Genomic DNA, 19,955 nt, shown 5'->3' with positions numbered 1-19,955 from the left:
GTTTATATTATCATGAAATTATTCAGTTCTTAGGTCATATATATAGGGCTGCAAATATTTGTAACTAAGAAAAGAACAGTACATATTACAAGCAGGGTTGGCAGTGTTTAAACAAAAATGTTTCACACCAGTTGAGAGAGAATTTGCAGCCAAAATGTTGGTTCACAGTCCTGTAGACAAGCAAAACAGTCTGGCTGTGCCACCGTCATGCACCCTCTCCCTCTCATCAGCTGGACTAAGAGTGGCAGTCATTTAAGGCATCTAAAGATGTACGCCAACCAGACATGGGGTCTCCTCAGGAAAGTCCCTCGGTTTCGCTGAAGTAGACTGAGTTCCAGGGCAGTTGTTTCCATCATGCTTGAGTCCCCACCACAGGATGTCCCTGGAAACTAAAAGGCACATTCAGAGAGTAAGCCACACTAGCAGCACGTGGGGGAAAAGCTGATACCTCATATGTCAGCAACTCAGCTTCAGGAGCCCTTTCAGTATGGCCCTAGAGGTTATGGGAGTTGGGTTTCAGCAGTAAAGGAGACACATAAAAGTAGTAATCCAACACAGCACATGGGCCTGGTGTGGAAGCTGGCTGGGGCCTGAGAGAGTCCATCCAATTCTTTGTTGTTAACCAGAAAAGTGCTAGTGTGTGTCTAATTGCAATTATATTTTTCGTCTTGCTGTGTATACAGGAAATAGCAAGATTTAGGTAGATTCTGTTCCTGGTGATCTGGCACTATGTATGCTATGAGTCTCAGATATTCCCAAAATGTACTTTGAATTGTATGCTCTCAACAACTTACAGTGAGAACCATATTCAGGTAATTATATTAGAGACCTTTGCCTGCTTGCATTAAAAAAGCTCCAGTTCAGTACTTTGTCCATGTGGAAGCATTAGCCCACGTCCGTGCCTTCCTAGAGAAAGACACCACCTGTCTGTGAACCCTAATTGTCTGCTGAGCTCACATATGATTTACAGATTTTATATGATGGTAACGAAACTGCCTTGGATTAATATCTTAGAGAATGCTGGCTGATTTTGAAGCTTAACAGTGGTGGCCTTTAAAAAGTCATATAGTTGGGGATATGATTTAATTGGTATATTTAGTTGGGCGTATGGTATAATTTCTGCTGTACAGTAGAGTGACTCAGGTTACTATACAGCAGAAGTTATCACAATATTGCAAGTCAACTAAACTTCAATAAAATTTTAAAAACTCATAGTAATTTTTTTAAAACTGTTCTAATTATATAAATCATCATTGTCAGAAAATCTCTTGTACCATGAAAGGATTATTTGGTTGGTATTGATATTATTTCCTAGGAAATGGAGCCCAGGTGTAAAGGGCCCACGTGCTGGACACCATGGCTTCATCGAGTGCCTCCCTGAACTGATCCATGCCTGTGGAGGGAAAGACCACATATTCAGCTCCATGATAGAAAAAGAGCTACCAGCCACAAAAATGAAGCAGGTAAGGCCATCGGTTCCACAGTTCAAAGCTCTCTCCCTCTGTGAGTCTGGAAAGTTATACCAAGAGTTTTCCAACCTTAGAGTGCTGCTTTCAGAATCAGACTCTCCTGGGTTTAAATTCCATGTGCCTTTTACAGACAGTGATTATGAACATAAAGACATTACACCGGTCTCCTGAAGTCCTTAGGAAGATTAAGCAAGATGTTATTATGTAAACTGCTCTATGGAGTTCCTATTATGGCATAGAGCTTAATAAGTGATATTAAAAATAATGATAATAACCATAATCAGTAGTAGCACTGGCATTACTAGAAGGTTGTCTTAGTATAATGCAGTTAAGCTGACTGAGAAAGGCTTCCTATGACTTGCCCATCACTGAGCTGCCTTGCTTAGGAGCTCTTCTAATCCCCTCTTCAGAGTGGGTTTTTTTTGGGGGGTGTGGGGGTGTTAATGCTTAGTATATTTTCTTTTTCTTTTTTTTTTTTTTTTCTTTTTAGGGCCATACCTGCAACATATGAAAGTTCCCAGTCTAGGAGTCAAATCAGAGCTGAAGTCGCCAACATGCACCAGAGCCACAGCACAGCAACTCAGGATTCGAGCCATGTCTGTGACCTACATCACAGCTCACAGTAACACTGGATCCTTAACCCACTGAGCAAAGCCAGGGATCGAACCCACATCCTCATGGATACTAATTGGGTTCATTACCACTGAGCCACAATGGGAACTCATTTAGTATATTTTCATGCACTTCCCTCAATTACTTTTTTATGCCCTCCCATTTTAATCAGTTTGTTTTTCTTAGATTCTGATGTATTCCTTCAAATAAACTCCTTATTGTATTACCTATAGCTTAGATATAGATCAAAATCTTTGTTATGAAAGACAACATGACAGAAAAAGATCATGACAACATGGTAGAAAAAGACTGTCTTTGGAAAGATGAAAAATATGAATGAACAATGCCAGAAATATTTGGCAAATATAGACTTCTGAGTCTTAAGCAATTTTACCTAAACATGTCAAAGTAAATGTTCAGGATTTATAACATAATTAACATATTGACTTGCAAATGCAGGTATTAAAATAAAGAAACTTCTAAACCATGTCATTTTTTTTCCAGTGGAACTTACTTTTGAGCAAGACTTGGAAAAAGTATAACAGGCATTAAAATCTGATTGTTCAATTTCTGTTGAACCCAAAATTGGCACCAAAAAAACCTATTTAATTATTCATAATAAGTGCCTACCTTTCCAACTGAATTACCATCAAAATTCTGAATAAAAACAATATATTTAAATCAAAACAAGGCTTCTGTTAGCAGCAACAGATTTCTAACATAACATACAGTGATTTCAAGCCAAGTTTGAGATGTGATAAAAAATTAGAACATTGTTATAATTAGTTCAGGGAGAACTCAGAAGTAAACTTAGTTAATTTATTTGCATAAATTGCCGTTCTGTTATCTTTAAAACCAAATGCAAATTGGCTCAGTCTGATATGATGATGGTTATTTGGCTCAAAAGTGCTTCAATTTGCAGAGCAATCTGGTGTCGGCTCTGCAGTGAGGCGATCCCAGGTAACATACAAATCCTGAATTATTCCAGAAATTAGTATGTTGAAAGCATCAATTTAAGTGCTAATTGCAGTAGTAATGAGAAAAAGCAGTACGACTGTGCGATTTGCATCTTCTACCCCATCAGTATGCCTGGAACGGCTGCTGACTGGCAGAGGATTTGGCTGCTAATTAAATAATTGTATGCATGGCAGTGCTTTTGCCTGATTCAATAGATGAAGATTAATCCTCAGATAAATATGTTTGGCTGGTATTGAAATGTCTTAGCAATTTCTTTAAAAACCAGCTCATGTTTTATATACATATATATGTGTGTATATGTTTGTGTATATATGTACAAATATATATACACAACCAACAAATACATGTATATACATTGAAGACTGAAATTAATAATACTAAGTGCTGTGAAAAGATTACAGATATATTAAAGACGGATCTGCCTTTGGGAGGCTCTATAAAATAAAATTCCAAGAAGTTGCTAATAACTCTTTTTAAGACACAAGTAAAGAAACAAGTGAAGTCTTGCTTCATGTGGTAAATCACAATTGTGTTGTCTCAGGAAGTTAAATGCTTTATAGAATTTGTGTATTTGTTGACCACTTACATCCAGAGGTACGGCTTCTAGACTCAATGACTATTGATTCTAGCAGGGGATCAGCCATCATCTGTTAACTTGAAGCACAGTGTAGGCCCTTCTGCAGCCTGACTATTTCAAGATCTATTCCAAACATGATTTCAGATTCACAAACCAAGTGATAGGTGTGGATTTGGATTGAAAATTTGCATTGGATTTACAGTTTTGGACCTAAGGGACAATTTGATTCATCAGGGCTTCTTCATTTCAATTAGGTGGTATACTCAACAGCAATAAAGTCTTAGCAAACAGGAAATCAAGGACTATAAGGAAAACTATAGTGTCTATTAAATAAAAGGAAAACCAAAATTGAAGTATTCATGTAGCTTTACAAACTTAGAAAGTAAAACAGATAAACAGCCACTATAGAGAGAAGTTTTCTTGACTGATAGTGATATGTGCCACATAATTATAAACGTTAGAAAAAGATGACAATTAATTATCTGCAGACATCAAGGATGCTATTTTGCACACAAATAAATGAGTACAAGAAAAACTAGGAAATCCGAACAAGAGCTGTGGGTTGTATCAATATTAATATCCTGGTGTTAATATTGTACTTTAGTTTTGAAAAATGCTATCATCACTGGGGGAAACTGGGGATATGGTGTTCAGGTTCTCTCTGTTTTACATATAATCTTTTTCATATTTTTCTGTTATGATTTATTGCTGGATATCGCTTATAGTCCCCTGTGCTATACAATAGGACTTTGTTTATCCATCCTATATGTAATACTTTGTACCTGCTAATCCCAAACTCTCAATTCTTCTTTCCCCCATCCCCCTTGGCAACCATAAGGCTGTTCTCTATACCTGTGAGGCTCTCTCTGCTTTATTTCTTATAACTTCATTGAATCTAGAATTAATCTCAAAAAAAGAGGTCGATTTTTTTTAACTCACCATTTCTTAGTTTCACATTATTATCTTTTATTTCTTTTTAATTCAGGCATGGAATTTCTTATCTCATTTGCCAGTGATAGATGTTGGCTTAAGTGTCAAAGGCTGGTGGGATGACTCAGCAGAAGGACATGACGAGCTCTCTATCACAACTGTGACTTCGGACAAACGCAACGACAACAGATGGGTCAAATTGCACGCTGATCAGGAGTATGTGCTTCAAGTCAGTTTGCAGAGAGTCAACCTTGGGTTCCACAAGGTATAGTGTTTGGTTTCCATTCTCAAATGCCTCACACCAGTTACCAACATGCGCCAGCACACGTATCTTTCATATTTCTAATATGTCCGTGCCATTCATGAATCCCAGTTCCTCAACTGGCCTTAAGCAGTAAGAGTCAGCCATCTGAAATTAATCAGTTCTGCTCATGGGCCATTTTTCCATTCCAGATACCTGCATGACATAAGAATATAATGCCTAGAGTCCTGTCCTCAAATTATGGTCCATATATTCAGTCCCCCAGAATGTCCTGGAGTACCGTTAAGAGCACAGATTCCTTGTCCCTGTGCTAGGCCAACTACATCAGAATCTCAGGGCCCTGAAGGATTCTCAAAAGCTAGACTTCTCCTAGCGCCCAAGTGAGGAAGACACCAGCTTATTGTGCCTCACTTGCCACACCCACCTGCTTCCTTCATGAGGATGCACAGGAGAGAGCTTTGCCGACGTTCACATGGGCCAAATACATACAGTATTTTTATTTATTTTATTTTATTTTATTTTATTTTATTTGTCTTTTTGCTATTTCTTGAGCTGCTCCTGCGGCATATGGAGGTTCCCAGGCTAGGGGTCTAATCAGAGCTGTAGCCACCGGCCTACGCCAGAGCCACAGCAACACGGGATCCGAGCCGCATCTGCAACCTACACCACAGCTCACGGCAACGCCGGATCATTAACCCACTGAGCAAGCGCAGGGACCGAACCCGAAACCTCATGGTTCCTAGTCGGATTCGTTAACCACTGCGCCACGACGGGAACTCCAAGTTTTTTTATTTTAAGTTTTTGTGCTCTTTTCTATTGCCTGTGACACCAAAAGTAGTTATTGGGCCCTCTAAGAATATCAGGACACAACATGTGGGCAGATTGGTTTTTAAGATCCTAATAATCAAAATAAGAATTTGAAAGTCAGGGGCTTCCCCCATATCTAGAACTAGCACTCAGGAGTGAGGTTGTATTTCGTTAATAGTGTACCCTCTGTTTTCATGCAAAAAATGGTCAGTAACTCTCTGTTGTTACAGTGTCTTTTCAGGACTATGCCTTCAAGTCCCATCTCATTTGACTGCTAATTCTAAAAATCAGTCACTGTTGGTATGAACTGATTGGCCTCTGGCATTTCAGAGGTTTTAATTTGAGCATTTTTATCTCACTTATGTATAGCAACTAACAAAAAAAAACAAATACAGTAATAATCATACAGATAAAATCACGAGGGAAACTTAATATTTTTTTTGCATAGCTACCTTGTGAGGAGGTGTGTTTCCCATTTTACAGAATAAGGAAACTTAGGGAGTTTAGGAATTTGCCAAGGTCCTAGCGTTTAAAAGCATGAGGGCAGGGTTGGAGCACAGAGTTCTCTTGTTACAGTTCCTGTCCTCTGTGCACCTGCCACCTGCAGACCCCCTGACAGAAGCCAGGCCTGTCACATAGCTAAACAAGGTACCCCAGCCTCAGGGGGCTCCAGTCTCAACAAAGAGACACTCAGGCAACTTATCACAGTCCCCTGAGAAGCACCGTGCTGAGGGCTGTCTGTGGTACTCTGAGAGCACTAATGAGGGAGAACTTTATTTTTAAGCCTTTGCAAATGTTTCTGACAATACTGTAGCATAAGATTTTTGTACCTTATAGTAGTACCTTTTTTTACCCTAATATTAAACATTAGATTTAATCATGCTAGAAAAACTCTAAATTTTGTTTCTAAAGTTTGTAAAAAAAATACCTTACTCTCTGACCTCTTTTTTTTTTTAAATGCCTTAAGTGAAACAACTCCCTCTAGAATATTGAATGAAGTCTGATGGAGAGCATGCCATTATTAGTACATGTCATTCATTATTCGTGCATTTTATACCATAAACTCATTGTCTTAAGGAATCTCTAGAATAATCTTATATTTTGTAAAATCAATCTAAAACAAAGACTTCAAGTGCTGTCGTTATGGTGATATCTAATCTTGGATGGAAGTGATTAATATATTTTACAAATTGCTTAGCTTACAACTTCTCATTCCTTGGAAAAAGGAGAAAGGACTTTTTAATATTACCACAGTAGAGTATGTGCTTTTTCACGTGACTTTGTCTTTTTTTTTTTTTTTTTTTTTGTCTTTTTGTCTTTTTAGGTCCACTCCTTGAGCATATGGAGGTTCCCAGGCTAGGGGTCTCATCGGAATTGTGGCCACCAGCCTATGCCACAGCAGCATCAGATCTGAGCCAAGTCTATGACCTACACCACAGCTCATGGCAACATCAGATCCTTACCCCACTGAGTGAGGCCAGGGATCAAACCTGTGTCCCCAGGGATGCTAGTCAGATTCATTTCCGCTGAACCACGACAGGAACTCCTTCATGTGAGCTTGATTCTTGAGTTGGGGGGAAAATGTTTATACAGCAGAGTACTTATTATCTCAGTGTCCAGAATCTAGCCTTGATTGACTTTTTTCCCTAAGTATCAGTTTTTTGTAAATAAGACTTTGGAAGATTTGATTAATTTGGTTGTGTCTCAATTTATTCATCTGAAAACGGAGTCTTAATTTCATTTATAAGAATGTTATGAGAATTTACTAATTTGGTAAGCTGTTCTAACTGGCCAGATAATTCTAGTGGTTATAGTCAAACAATAATAGTGGTTAAATAATTACATAGTCAAATAATTATAGTGGTTAAAGTAGTGTCTATAATGTGCTTTGAGAATCTTGAAAGAAGATAGATGATAGCATATCAAACAAGCAAACCAGAAAATTAAACACGTCCCAGATGGATACATTAAACCATGTAGACGTATGGCCTTAACATAGCCTTTTAACCACAACCAAGGAGTAGTATAGAAGATCTAGCCATTTTTAAGGCGCTTCGTTTTTTGTTTTTGTTTTTGTTTTCTGGTTTTCAGGGAAAGCAAGACAGCCATGCCGTCACCCCTCGATTTCCCAAATCAAAAGATGAAGGATGGTTTTTGATATTAGGAGAAGTGGATAAGAGAGAACTTATCGCTTTGAAAAGAGTGGGTTATGTCCGAAACCATCACCTTGTCTCCATCTCGTTTTATACCCCTGAAGTCCCAGGAAGGTAAGCAGACTCTTACCCCCAAGTTCAGGGAGAAGTAACCGCAGCTGTGATGAGAGTGGTGCTTTTACATTTGTGTTCCTTTTTTACACTTTAGGTATATTTACACACTGTACTTCATGAGTGACTGCTACCTTGGCCTGGACCAGCAATATGACATCCATCTCAACGTCATACCAGCCAGCGTTTCTGCACAGGCCGACGAGGAACTCTCTGATGCCCTGGCTGACCTCAAAGTAAAATAACTTGACCTGAAGGATCCATTGGAAAGGAGCAGTTGAGAAGCCTGACGGTGCAGTCATCTGGACAGAGTCAAATGACTTGATGTTTGCCTTGGGAGACTCAGCTTCCAACCCCAAGACACCGTGGAAATCAGCAGTGGCTGCAACACTGACTCCAGCCACCCAAAGTCAGCTGCAGGGGCCTTTCACCAAATGTTGCCTTTTTATAATGTTGTCTTCATGGGTCTCTTGATGTGTAAAATGACTACACAAGTAGGAGAACCTTTTAATTTATGTATATTGAGATGATATTTAGATATTATTAAATTTTACATTTCACAAAGGTTTACAGCAACATTGGCTTCTCTTTTTTAAGGAAAACTACACAGAAGCGTGACAGTGTTAAGATTTGTTATAACAGATTTCTAACCCTGCAGCATAAAATATATAAGGTAAATCTGTACACTGATATACAGGGTGTCTTATTAGCCAAATTTATACTCTGATCACACAAGAGATGTAATTTCAAGAATTTCTTATTGTCATCAATGTTAATAATATATGATGTAAACTTACATTACAGAGCCCAATAATGATTTAAAAAGAAAATGGTATACTGAGCTCAGAAAATGTAGATACTTTAACTGGTGGAAATAAAATATTCAGCGTGCAACTTCAAGAAAAGCTGTCTATTTATTCTCTCTGCCTCCTTCCATTGGAGCCCCTCTTATTCTTCTGTTCTTTTCGTTTCCTTCTCTTTCAAGACTTCACTTCTGTACACTTTCTGGTATATTTATTTACACAAGGAGAGAAGTACAATCTAATTCATACAGACCACAAAGTACAATTCTTGGTCTCTGTGTGCTTCAGAACAGGCCTGAGACAAACGTAGAAAACTATCAACCCCTACAGGTAGGTTTTCACCTGTGATAAGAGGAAAATCTCTATGTCCAAACAATTTCCACCTTGAAAAATACTTTTTTTCGTGGAAATAGCGGTTGGATTCAATGTCCATATAACATACATTCCCGTGAAATGAAATTCTATCTTAGCAACATAATTTCAGTTATTCCCAGTCCTGTGATGCATTATTTTAAAATACTTTCCATTATAATCACCACAGATACTAGAATTTCAAAGTTTCTCAGAAACTGGAACACACTGCTTGTGTGTACCTCCTTTTCCATACCAAAAAAAAAAAAAAAAAAGAAAAGAGAAAGAAGGAAGAAGGAGGAGAAATAAAAGCAGGATGGAAAGGGAAGTTCCCTGGTAGCTCAGCAGGTTAGGGATCCAGTGTTGTCACTTCTGTGGCTCAGGTTTGAATCCTGGCCCCAGGTACGGCAATTTAAAAAAGGCGGAGGGGGGTTCCCGTCGTGGCTCAGCAGAAATGAATCCAACTAATATCAATGAGGACGCAGTTTCGATTCCTGGCCTTGCTCAGTGGGTTAAGGATCTGGCATTGCCGTGAGTTGTGGTGTAGGTCACAAACGCAGCTCAGATCCCATGTTGCTGTAGCTGTGGTATAGGCCAGGGGGTACAGCTCTTGATTCAACCCCTAGCCTGATAACTTCTGCGGTTATGGCCCTAAAATGACAAAAGTGGGGGGATGGGGAGAAGCAGGCATTCACTTCTCTAAATTAAATCTAAATAATGATCATGAGCACACAATAAATAACGATTGTGAGTACAGTGGGCATGAGGTATCTGAAGAGCTCTAATCTCAGAAGTTTACTTCATATAAAGAGGTCTTTCTGCTCTCTCTCTCTGGAAGCTTATTTTCTAATTGCAATTCATACCTTAACCACTGTTTTAGTGAAATTAAAAGAAAATGAAGACTATATATAGACAATCAACAGCCCATACAGGAAACAGAAAAGAAACAATCTCACTGTCTTTATGTTATCAGTCTCATTCCTTTTTGTTTAGAAAGCAGGCGAGTTTGGGGAAGTGAATCTACTTCACTGGACATGCTGCTGAGGACATAGGCACAATGAGAATGAATTTCTGTTGCATCTATTGCGAGAACAGACAATGTGATAATTTAATTTTAAAATTAAAAGTGATTAGTTCACCATAAGCTGCTGAAGATACTAGGAAGGCCAGGTGTGCTTGGATGAAAAAGTTCGTCTTCTTCCAATGACCAATGCCATTTGTCTAAACTTTATCCTCACTCATTGCTCAACCATTTCACATTTTCCTGGATTGTATCAACTCCACATAATGGACATTCCAGTCAGATATTCGTTCTGGGTATGATGTTGAGTGCTCCGGTATTCACGTGAATCAGAGACATGTCCTCCCTCAGACAAGGTAGCCTGGTGATGAAAGAAGATGTTGATAACTAATAAAAGGAAGTCATTGCAGCAGTGAAGTACTTAGAAAAGTCATGAAGGGACATTGAGGCTGAGTTTTGAAAATGGCTAGAATTACAAAGGTGGAGATGAAGGAAGAGCCCTCCAGGTAAAATAGCATTGACCAAGGCTCTGAGAGAGCCCGGGGTGTCCAGTTAGTCTGCACTTTCAGAGACATGAAAGGATTGACAGACAAGAATGGAAACGTATGTGAAATGCCCTTGAATTATAGGGTAAGAACTGCACATCTTAGGAGAATGCAATGGAATTCCTTGGCAAGGCTCCAGAGACGATGACAAGAAAGTCTAGGAGAACAACAGAGAACGAGTGGAGATGGGAGAGTGTGCATCCGCACCTGTGATGGGGAACAGGTACTAAATACAATATTAAGCCTCCTCCCAATTCCCATATTCCCTTCTGGTGAACTGATCCAACAGCCTTAGAAAACTACACATCTCTTCCCGAGCACACACGTCACACCGTCCTCTACCTGCTCAGGCCATAATGCTTAGAGTCATCCTGGAAGCCCCTCTTGCACCTCATGCTGCTCCCTCAGCCTGGCTTTTCCCCAGACACCTACATGTCTAACCATCTGAGTTTAGGTGTCAACCCACCCAAGCTCACCTGTCCCCCATCCCCCTTTCCTGTTTTTTTCTCCATTGTTTTTATCACCACTATAAAAATTATTTTCATACTTATTATTAGTCTCTCCTAAGCTTCCGGATTAAGCTTCAGGAAGGGTTTTTTATTTTATCGCATTTGTTCACTGCTACATCAGCCAGGACCTACAGCATCACCCGGCACATGGTAACTGCTTGATAAATCGTTGCTGAATGACTCAATGAACAGAAACTCACATGGATTCTAAAATGCCACACACCCACCTCAGCTGACACCTCCTCTTCCAGAGATGGCACCTCCTCTCAGACTCACTAGGAGCAAGGTACTGGCCTGACCCTCCTGTCAGCTGTCACCAGAGCAGAGGTATCCTTAAGCTAATTGGTACGTCTATTGTGATGATGTTTATGGGATATTTTTAGATAGCAGTGGATCTTGGGTATTACAGTTGCTTTAAACCTTCACATTCTCCTAAAATCTTTTTAACCTGAGCTTTTAGCTCTCTTTTTCTCTCACCGAATCCCTTTCTTTCCTCCATCACTGCTGCTAACTATTCACAGTAAAAAGATCCCCAAACAGAAACTCCAGACATTTGAAGAATGTGAACTGATAATAACTTCTCTTTTTCAGAAATAATTGAAAATGAGCAAGCAAACATTATTTCATGAGCTAGCTTCTTATAAAGAAAAACCTGAATTAAGTTTTAAGTCTTTCAACAAGTATTACCAAAATACAGCTTGGCTTCAAAGATGTATAGTGAGCCCCTAGATTAGCTTTCTTTTTTTGCTTTCAGGAATCTAAATTCTAAATCTAAGATTTGCAAGGAGATAAAAATGTTGAGTTTAATGTGTTCTAATTATATTACTTTAACATCCTCAGTAAAGCTCAGAATGGTAGTTGATTCCAGGTTGTCCTGGAAGCCTGCTTTTTGTTAATGGAGGATGGCTGGAGTGACTTCAGGAAAGAGTTTTTCCCACAGTCTCAGGCTTAGTTCTTTCACTTTTCATTATGGAACATTCTGTCCTATTTCTGAAAAATAAAGTCCTTCAGATTTAAGGACTTTAAATGAAATTTCAAAGATTTTTCTTTGCTTGAAACTTCTTCCCAAGTCTTCTGCATGTTGATTTGAGGAAGATGTTGGGGTGCTATTCAGATATTAGGTCCAGTCTCATCCAAGGTCAAGCTTTGGGCCCCGATGGCTACATCTGAATAGATGCTTAAATTTTTATTATTACTCTTCAATTGACCTGCAGTTCAGGAAATATTTTTAAATACATTTGATTAAAGTTTCACAAGTAATACTGTGTCTCTAAATTAATATAAAGCAGTTTTTTGTGGAGACTTCCTGAAGGACAAAATGGACCATAAATCAATCCAGGATGTTAAGCAGAATTATAGCACCTCCTTCTAATTAAAAGTTCTTGAATCCCCAAATGCTTGTCTCCTTACTTATTACTTCTATTACTTGCGTGTTCTTGATTTTATTTGGACTAGTTAAACCTCATAGATGCCATGCCAGTCCATTGAAAACAAGTACTAATGATCTTGAATGATTGTACCCTTTGATTCCAAGTTATGTTGGAAGCAGTTTTTAATGATTTGAAGATCACCAGGCTGATTCAAGATGAATTTTATATCTTAACTTTCATCCAAGTACAAATGGCTCTTGGCATCAGAATACTGCCCTTTGCAGGGTGTGGATTGCTGTAGCCATAGCCCATCTTCTCAAATGGTCTCAAAGTCACCAACTTTCAGAGGGGAATGGAACCTCTGAAGGAACCAAATAATTCCTGCAGGTGAGATGACTAGTAAAATTGAGTAACGCTGACTTCCATAAAAGTGAAACACCAAAGACAATCAAAAAATAGCGATTTTGAAAAAGTTTTTCATGGCAATGTCAGAATTGGTACATATTCTCCAAAAGCAACAGTCTAAAGGGAAAAAAATTATTTGGATGTTAAGTTCTAACCCACGTGGGCCAGCCAAACATAAAATGGGGCGGTTTAAATTATAGAAGAAAGTTTGAATTGCAACAACACAACAATAGCCAAAAAACACCTTCACAGCATGATTATAAAATAATGTATAGCAGGGCTACCAACAGAGATCTTCATTAATCTAACATTCTCTGTCTCAACTTCATAGCTGTCTCTCCACTAAACCCCACACTGGACAGCTTCACATACTTCCTCTTTAAGTATCTGAAGCTGATACCACCACATGAAAATTTCCAATAATCATTCTTTTTTATTTATTTATTTATTTATTTATTTATTTATCTATCTATCTTTTTAGGGCCATACCCAAGCTTTGGGCCCCGATGGAACTTCCCAGGCTAGGGGTCAAATTGGAGCTGTAGCTTCCAAAATAAGCCACAGCCACAGCAATGCCAGATTGTAGCCACATCTGCAACCTACACCACAGTTCAGGGCAACGCCGGATCCTTAACCCACCAAGCAAGGCCAGGGATCAAATCCACGTCCTCATGGATACTAGTTGGATTCATTACCACTGAGCCACGATGGGAACTCCCTCTAATAATCACTCTTTAAAAAAAAAAATGCCAGTATCTTCAACTGAGCTTTCAAATAAGCCCTTCTAATCACAATACAAAAATGGCCTAATTATATGAGCAGTTTACCAGGAATGTGCACCTTTATCTGTGTTACATTAGCTGGGTATTATCAGCAAACATGTTCTATCTCCTATGACAACCCACTTTTACCAGAGATCTGGAAGGAATAGACATGGGTTAGAAAGAAAAGTTGGGTTTTGTATCAAGAGAAGTAGTTTGGTTTTAAGGGTTTTGGTTATTGTTTTCTTTTAATGCTATCTTACCCCTGTGTTGGACTTGGCAAGCCAACCCATACTGGAAGAAATTAGGATAATAGATCCATCTGGTCAGCTCTCTTCTGTTCCTATTTCCCCACTTCCAGAAAAGAGGTGATACCTAACCTTCCTCTCATAGTACTTGGCTCCATGATGTTAAGAAGGGCAGCCATCTTCATCTCTATGGCACAGCAAGTATTTTACCAGTTTTATTGAACTAATTATTTATGTGAAAATGCCGAGAAGATGATAAGGAGCTAGAAAGAGAAAATAATATAAGTGAAATATTTCACTTATAAATTGTAAGTGAAACTCAAAGGTGATAAATTATAAATAAACTCATCCTCAGGATTGATTTTGTATGGCAGTGGGCTAAAAGCCTATCTCATCATTGCTACTCCCACCAAAAATAGTCAAACCTTTCTGCCCAGAAAGGGATGCACTTGTGTTCCATTACTTTGTGCTATAGTATTTCTACCTCTGCAGATGCAAATGCATGCACACTTTCCATTGAAGCTCAGCACATACGTGGGAATGGGTGGAACTTCAGGGGAACTTTTCTGAGGATGCTTCCTGGCAGCTTGCTTTGACAGAGAGTAAAGAGTAGACAAAAGCCCCAGACAGTGAAGAAGTCTGACTGCCCCATTTCTACACCCCCTGGGTTCTGAGCACCACCTTCACCACATCACAACCTTGCCAAGGCCATTTCTGATGTCCAAATGAGCAGAAGCAGGGACGATTCTGGAAGCAGAACACCTTTGAGAGCAAAAGCATTGTGGGCACCTCACACTTGGACCAAGTGTTTGAGTTGCAAGATATATTACAAACCGAATGCAATGATATATTCAAGTAAATTCTAAAAATATTTTAAAGGCATTTGTGTACTTTGCTCTTTTTTTATTAAAGTGTAGTTGATTTACAATGTTGAGCCAATTTCTGCTGTACAGCAGAGTGACCTAGTCATACATATATATATACAATTCTTTTCTTATATTATCTTCCATCATGTTCTGTCCCAAGAGATTGGATATAGTTCCCTGTGCTGTACAGTAGGACCTCATTGTTTATCCATTCTGTCCTTCCTATTGCAAGCAATACCCACTCTGTCCAATCTCCCTGGGATTCGCATTGCTCCCCGTGCTCATAGAAGCATGAAAATCAATTCAAGTATATTCAGTAAAAACCTAAACCCTTTCCTTTTAAAAGCAAATATTTGACTTTTGTTTTCAAAAGTAACTATTTTTACACCATTTTATCCAACTTCTGAAACCTAATTCTAGCCAAAAATAAGAAGGAAAAAATGCCACTGGCTTCTAATATGGTATATTAGAAGCAATGAGAATAATATAGACATCTTAGTAAAACCACAGTCTTATTTTCTGATACTTTAGAAAATGCATTCCTCTAAAAACACATTACCCTTCAAGTGGCCTTTGGAGAAACTGAAACATTGAAGAAATCCTTGGATTGCAGCAAAGAACATTCTCCATGGACAGTTCTAATCAATTATAGAAACATAACTGTACCCAGATCATATAATATACCACAGCGATGGTCCTGGCTTCTGTCCATGTTATAAAGTGCTGCAAGTCATAAACACAGGTCCTGCTGCTGTTTGCATCTCTCTAACCAGAAAGATTTACTCTCAACTGATTGTTACTTTTCATGCCGAAAATGATTGTACATCTGCACCTTTTATTTCAGTTTTGTCATTTTGTTATCTTTGCCCACTGTGTTAATTATTGTTGGATGCTTCAATCCTATCTCCAAACAATATATTTGAAACACTCATGGGGCTGCATTGCATAAATATTGAATGTGTTAAAGACAGAGTCTGAGGTAATTCAGAATGAATTTAAGTAAATTGATTGGAATCCGCTTTTATTTAGAAAGTCTTCCAGGAACAATTGTGACATATTTAAAATAACTGTTCACAGAGATGCAATCTGCATGTGCATTCCGACAAATCCATGAATCAGCAATCAGCAGAAATACATGCCTTTAAGATGCCAGAAAACTGCCAAAAAGAGCATCAAAAAGTCAATACTGATTATGGTAATAGTATACCTGGGAAAATTCTTCAGAACAAAAAGTGTTTTAAAATCAGATAAAAATAATGTAACAATGATGAGGCGTTAAAATTAAAAGGGGAAATGTAAGGTACACCCGGTCTGTAATTACATATGTGTTTTATAGGTTCAGTAGACAGAAAAATGAGATCTGTTCCACCCTGGTGAACAATGAGGGAAAGAGAAGTGGCAACTGTAATTAAAAGTCAAATGTCTTGCATTAGATTTGGCAGTGATTTCTTGGATATGACAACAAGGGCACAGGCAACAAAAGAAAGAACAGACAAATTGGACTTCATAAAAATCTGAAAATTTTGTGCATCGAAAGACACTGTATATAAGCAGTAAAAAGGCAACCCACAGAATATGGGGAGAAAGTCTTTTCAAATCATATATCTGATAAAGGATTCACATCCACAATATATAAAAGAGAACTCCTAAAACTCAAAAACAACAACAAAAAACCCCAACCTGATTTAAAAAGTGGGAAAAGAGCTTGAATAGATATATTTTAAAAAAAGATATGCAAGCAGCCAATGGTGGCCCACATGAAAAGATGCTCAACATCACTAATCACTAGAGAAATGCAAATCCAAACCACAATGAGACACTGCCTCACATCTATTAGATTGGGGCGGGGGGGGGGGTTCCAGGAAATAACAAGTGTTGATGAGGATGTAGAGAAATCGGAACCTTTGTACACTTTGGTTGGGAATGTAAAATGATACAACTATTATGGAAAAATAATATGGTCAATCCTCAAAAAATTAAAAATGGAATAACCATATGATCAATCAATTTCACCTCTGGATATATTCTCAAAAGATTTAAAAGCAGGGTCTCAAAGAAATATCTGTTCACCTGTGTTTATAGCAGCATTATTTATAGCTAAAACCTGGAAGCAACCCAAGTGTCTATCAACAAGTGAATGGATAAGCAAAATATAGTATGAATACATAATGGAATATTATGCAGCCTTCAAAAGGAAGGAAATTCTGACACGCTGCAACATGGGTGAACTTTGAAGATATAATGCAGAGTTAAATAAGACAGTCATAAAAAGACAAATACTGTATGATTCTACTTACATAAGATACCTAGTATAGTCAAATTCATAGAGACAGAAAGTAAAATGGTGGTTTCTAGGGGCTAGGAGAAGGGCGTAATAGAGATTTAATAGATATCATTTCAGTTTTATAAAATAAAACAAATTTAGGAGATGGTGGTAACAATTGCATAACAACATGAATGTACATAATACCACTAAACTATGTACTTAAAAATGGTTAAGATGGTAAATTTTGTGTGTGTATATCACCATAAAAAAGAAAAAGGTGTTATTTTTAAGAAGCCAAATGTCTTGGATGAAAGATGAATTATAAGAAAACCAAATGACATTCAAAATGTTTATTAAAAGTTCAGGACCATGCACTATGCAGTCAGAATACTTATACAGGTAAAAGTAAACATTCCACATGGAAAACTCACCAGACCATTTTACCAGTTTATTCCATTGAAAATATATTTCAAAAACTTATATATTCAAATATATTCAAATGCTGGGTCTAGAAATCTTTGTTTCTAAATATTTTTTAAAAATTAAAAATGACAGGAGTGGAGCAACTAATTTCCATTCATACATCTTTCCCTACTTCTTTTCCTGCCAGAATCCATTCCCCTGAATTAGGTCAGAGGCAGGTCTTCACGGAGTGAGAGCACATCCACATGCCCAAAACTTAGCCCAAGACTTTGTACCTACCACATGCTAAAAAGTTATTGGTTGCTTAAATAGTGGCCCCTTTGTGATACCCACACCTCCCTTCAGGTAAAACTGGTAGCCAAAAGACAGGCCTTTTTCCCTCTCCTCTGTCTCCCACACGTATGCTTGCGAGGTATTTGAACCCCATTCTTTGAGCCCACAAGGAAATAGAATGAAAAGTTTTTAATTATTCGTATTTTGCATATTCTTTTTATTATGAAATATTCCAAACATTAGAAATGCAGACACCGTAGTTCTGCAGACACTGTGGCTCAGCGGATTAAGAACCTGACTGGTGTCCATGAGGATGCAGGTTGATTGATTCCTGGCATTGCTCAATGGGTTAAAACATCCAGCGTTGCCATGAGCTACAGTGTAGGTCTCAAACACCGTTCAGATCCCAGGTTGCTGTGGCTGTGGCATAGGCCAGCGGCTACAGCTCTGATTAGATCTCTAGCCTGGGAACCTCCATATACCACAGTGTGGCCCTATAAAAAGAAAAAAGGGAAAAAAAAGAAATGCAGACATGAATATAATGGATATCCCTGAACTGTCTCCCACATTTATTGAATTATAACAATTTTCCATACTTACTTTTTAAAAGAGAAAGAAAACATTGAATATATATATATAGTGTCCTCATACACCCTCTCCAAAGCCTGCTTGCTTCTTCTAGCCCAGAGCGAATCCTTACCTCAAATTATTCTTTCATGAACATGTTTTTCTACTATTACTGATATAACTACATAATTTTATGACCTGTTTTTACACTATTTTCACATATATCCAAAAACAGTATTCAGCAGTTGTGGTGGGCAGGCTCCAGGATGGCCCTCAGTGACCTCCTCGTGGTGTTCACACCGGGCAACTCCCTCCCCTTGAATGTTGACTGGACTTAAAAGACTAACTTTTAATGAACAGAATATGGCAGAAGGGATGGGAGAACACTTCCAAGCTTAGATTATAAAAAGATATTGTTTTTGAGATTTATCTGTGTTGACATAGTTGCTTACACCGTATGAATATATCACTGTTTATTTATTCACTTTAAAGTTGATGGGCTTTTATATGTGTTCCCAACATGTGCTACCACAAGTAATTGCTGCAACCAATATTTTTGCCACTTCTTGTTGAATTATCTTTAATTTCATAAAAATGCACATAGCTGAATAATATTCAAGGGAAAGTTTTAGGTCAGGAATCAAACGAATTAGACACAAAGAATTTATGATTTGCCTAGACTAGCATGACATGTTTATATTTTTAGGGCAAAATGTAATCTACCATGAATTTCTCCACAAAAATATATCTGTGGAGGTGATGTTGAAATTGTAGAATAAAGGCAGCCATAGAACCAGATTCCAGACCCAGGCTGATGGAGTACAGGCAGCCGTGTCTCATGATTCCCTGACTTTGTATAAATAGATGCAGTTAGCATGCATTTTCCTTTTCTGCTGTTCTTTTAAACTTAGATTTAACTTCAGAATTTCCCAATGGATGCCTCTTTAGTGCATCAGTGGGAGGTGTCCTCACAGGTGGGTGTTCCAAGGCATCACCTAAAGAAAAGTCAGGAAGCAGAGCCACTGTTTTCACAGCCCAGCTAAGCAGGGATCCAGGGGCTCTGCCCAGTGGGCTGTGTCCAGAGGCTGAGGGCAAGACCTGTGGGGCGGGCACTTCTCCTTCCCGCACCACAGGAGTTAAACTGAAGTTGTAAACCTCCTAAGAAATGGGAATATGCCCTGTGGTCATCTCTCCTGGCAAAAGAGGACTGGATAAAATGTCATCATGAATTAACAGGCATGCCTGCATGCTTCATGATGTGACAGAGGTCTTAAAAGGTTCTCTTCTATTTTTGATTTACAGACTTCCAAAGATGACATTAAAAATTATTTCACCCATACACGTATTTGGTCAAAGGCTATCACTTTTTTGGATAGGCTTGGTTATTCACATTAAATGTATTTCTTTATATTTCCTATCACATGTGGATAGAAAATGAGATTCCTGCAGACTCTTGCCTCCCAGTTTTAGCTAAAGCTGTGGCAGCCACCCACCCCCAACATCAATACCACTATTCAGACATGAAAGTACTATGTGGAAAAAAGCCGGCTTTAATTCAAGATGCAAATATAGTAACGCCCAATGTTGAATGGCCTTGAATAGCTGTTCTAATGCACACTGAATAGGTAATCTTAAAGGGGTGTCAGGG

General features: G+C 38.4%; 1 protein-coding gene across 6 annotated transcripts in view; it reads left to right on the top strand.

Moving 5' to 3' along the window:
- ASCC3 (activating signal cointegrator 1 complex subunit 3) overlaps positions 1-8,804 on the top strand; it is a 325,213-nt gene extending 316,409 nt beyond the window's left edge. For all 6 annotated transcript variants that reach the window (XR_014806468.1, XM_084961374.1, XM_084961361.1 and 3 more), the window contains 4 exons: positions 1,316-1,463; positions 4,622-4,831; positions 7,727-7,902; positions 7,997-8,804. Coding sequence is in view for 5 of the 6 variants with exons in the window: in XM_084961374.1 (XP_084817500.1) it covers positions 1,316-1,463; positions 4,622-4,831; positions 7,727-7,902; positions 7,997-8,144 (682 nt within the window). In the remaining variant the exon portion in view is untranslated. The remainder of the gene's footprint in view (positions 1-1,315; positions 1,464-4,621; positions 4,832-7,726; positions 7,903-7,996) is intronic.
- Positions 8,805-19,955: the final 11,151 nt, after the last annotated feature.

Source organism: Sus scrofa, chromosome 1, assembly GCF_054392235.1.
Source record: "Sus scrofa isolate SSC_HxYL_T2T_F1_AM1 chromosome 1, Sscrofa_HxYL_maternal_Yorkshire_Landrace_v2.0, whole genome shotgun sequence".
In the NCBI taxonomy this organism is placed as follows: Eukaryota; Metazoa; Chordata; class Mammalia; order Artiodactyla; family Suidae; genus Sus; species Sus scrofa.
This window is presented reverse-complemented; position numbering and strand designations above follow the sequence as displayed.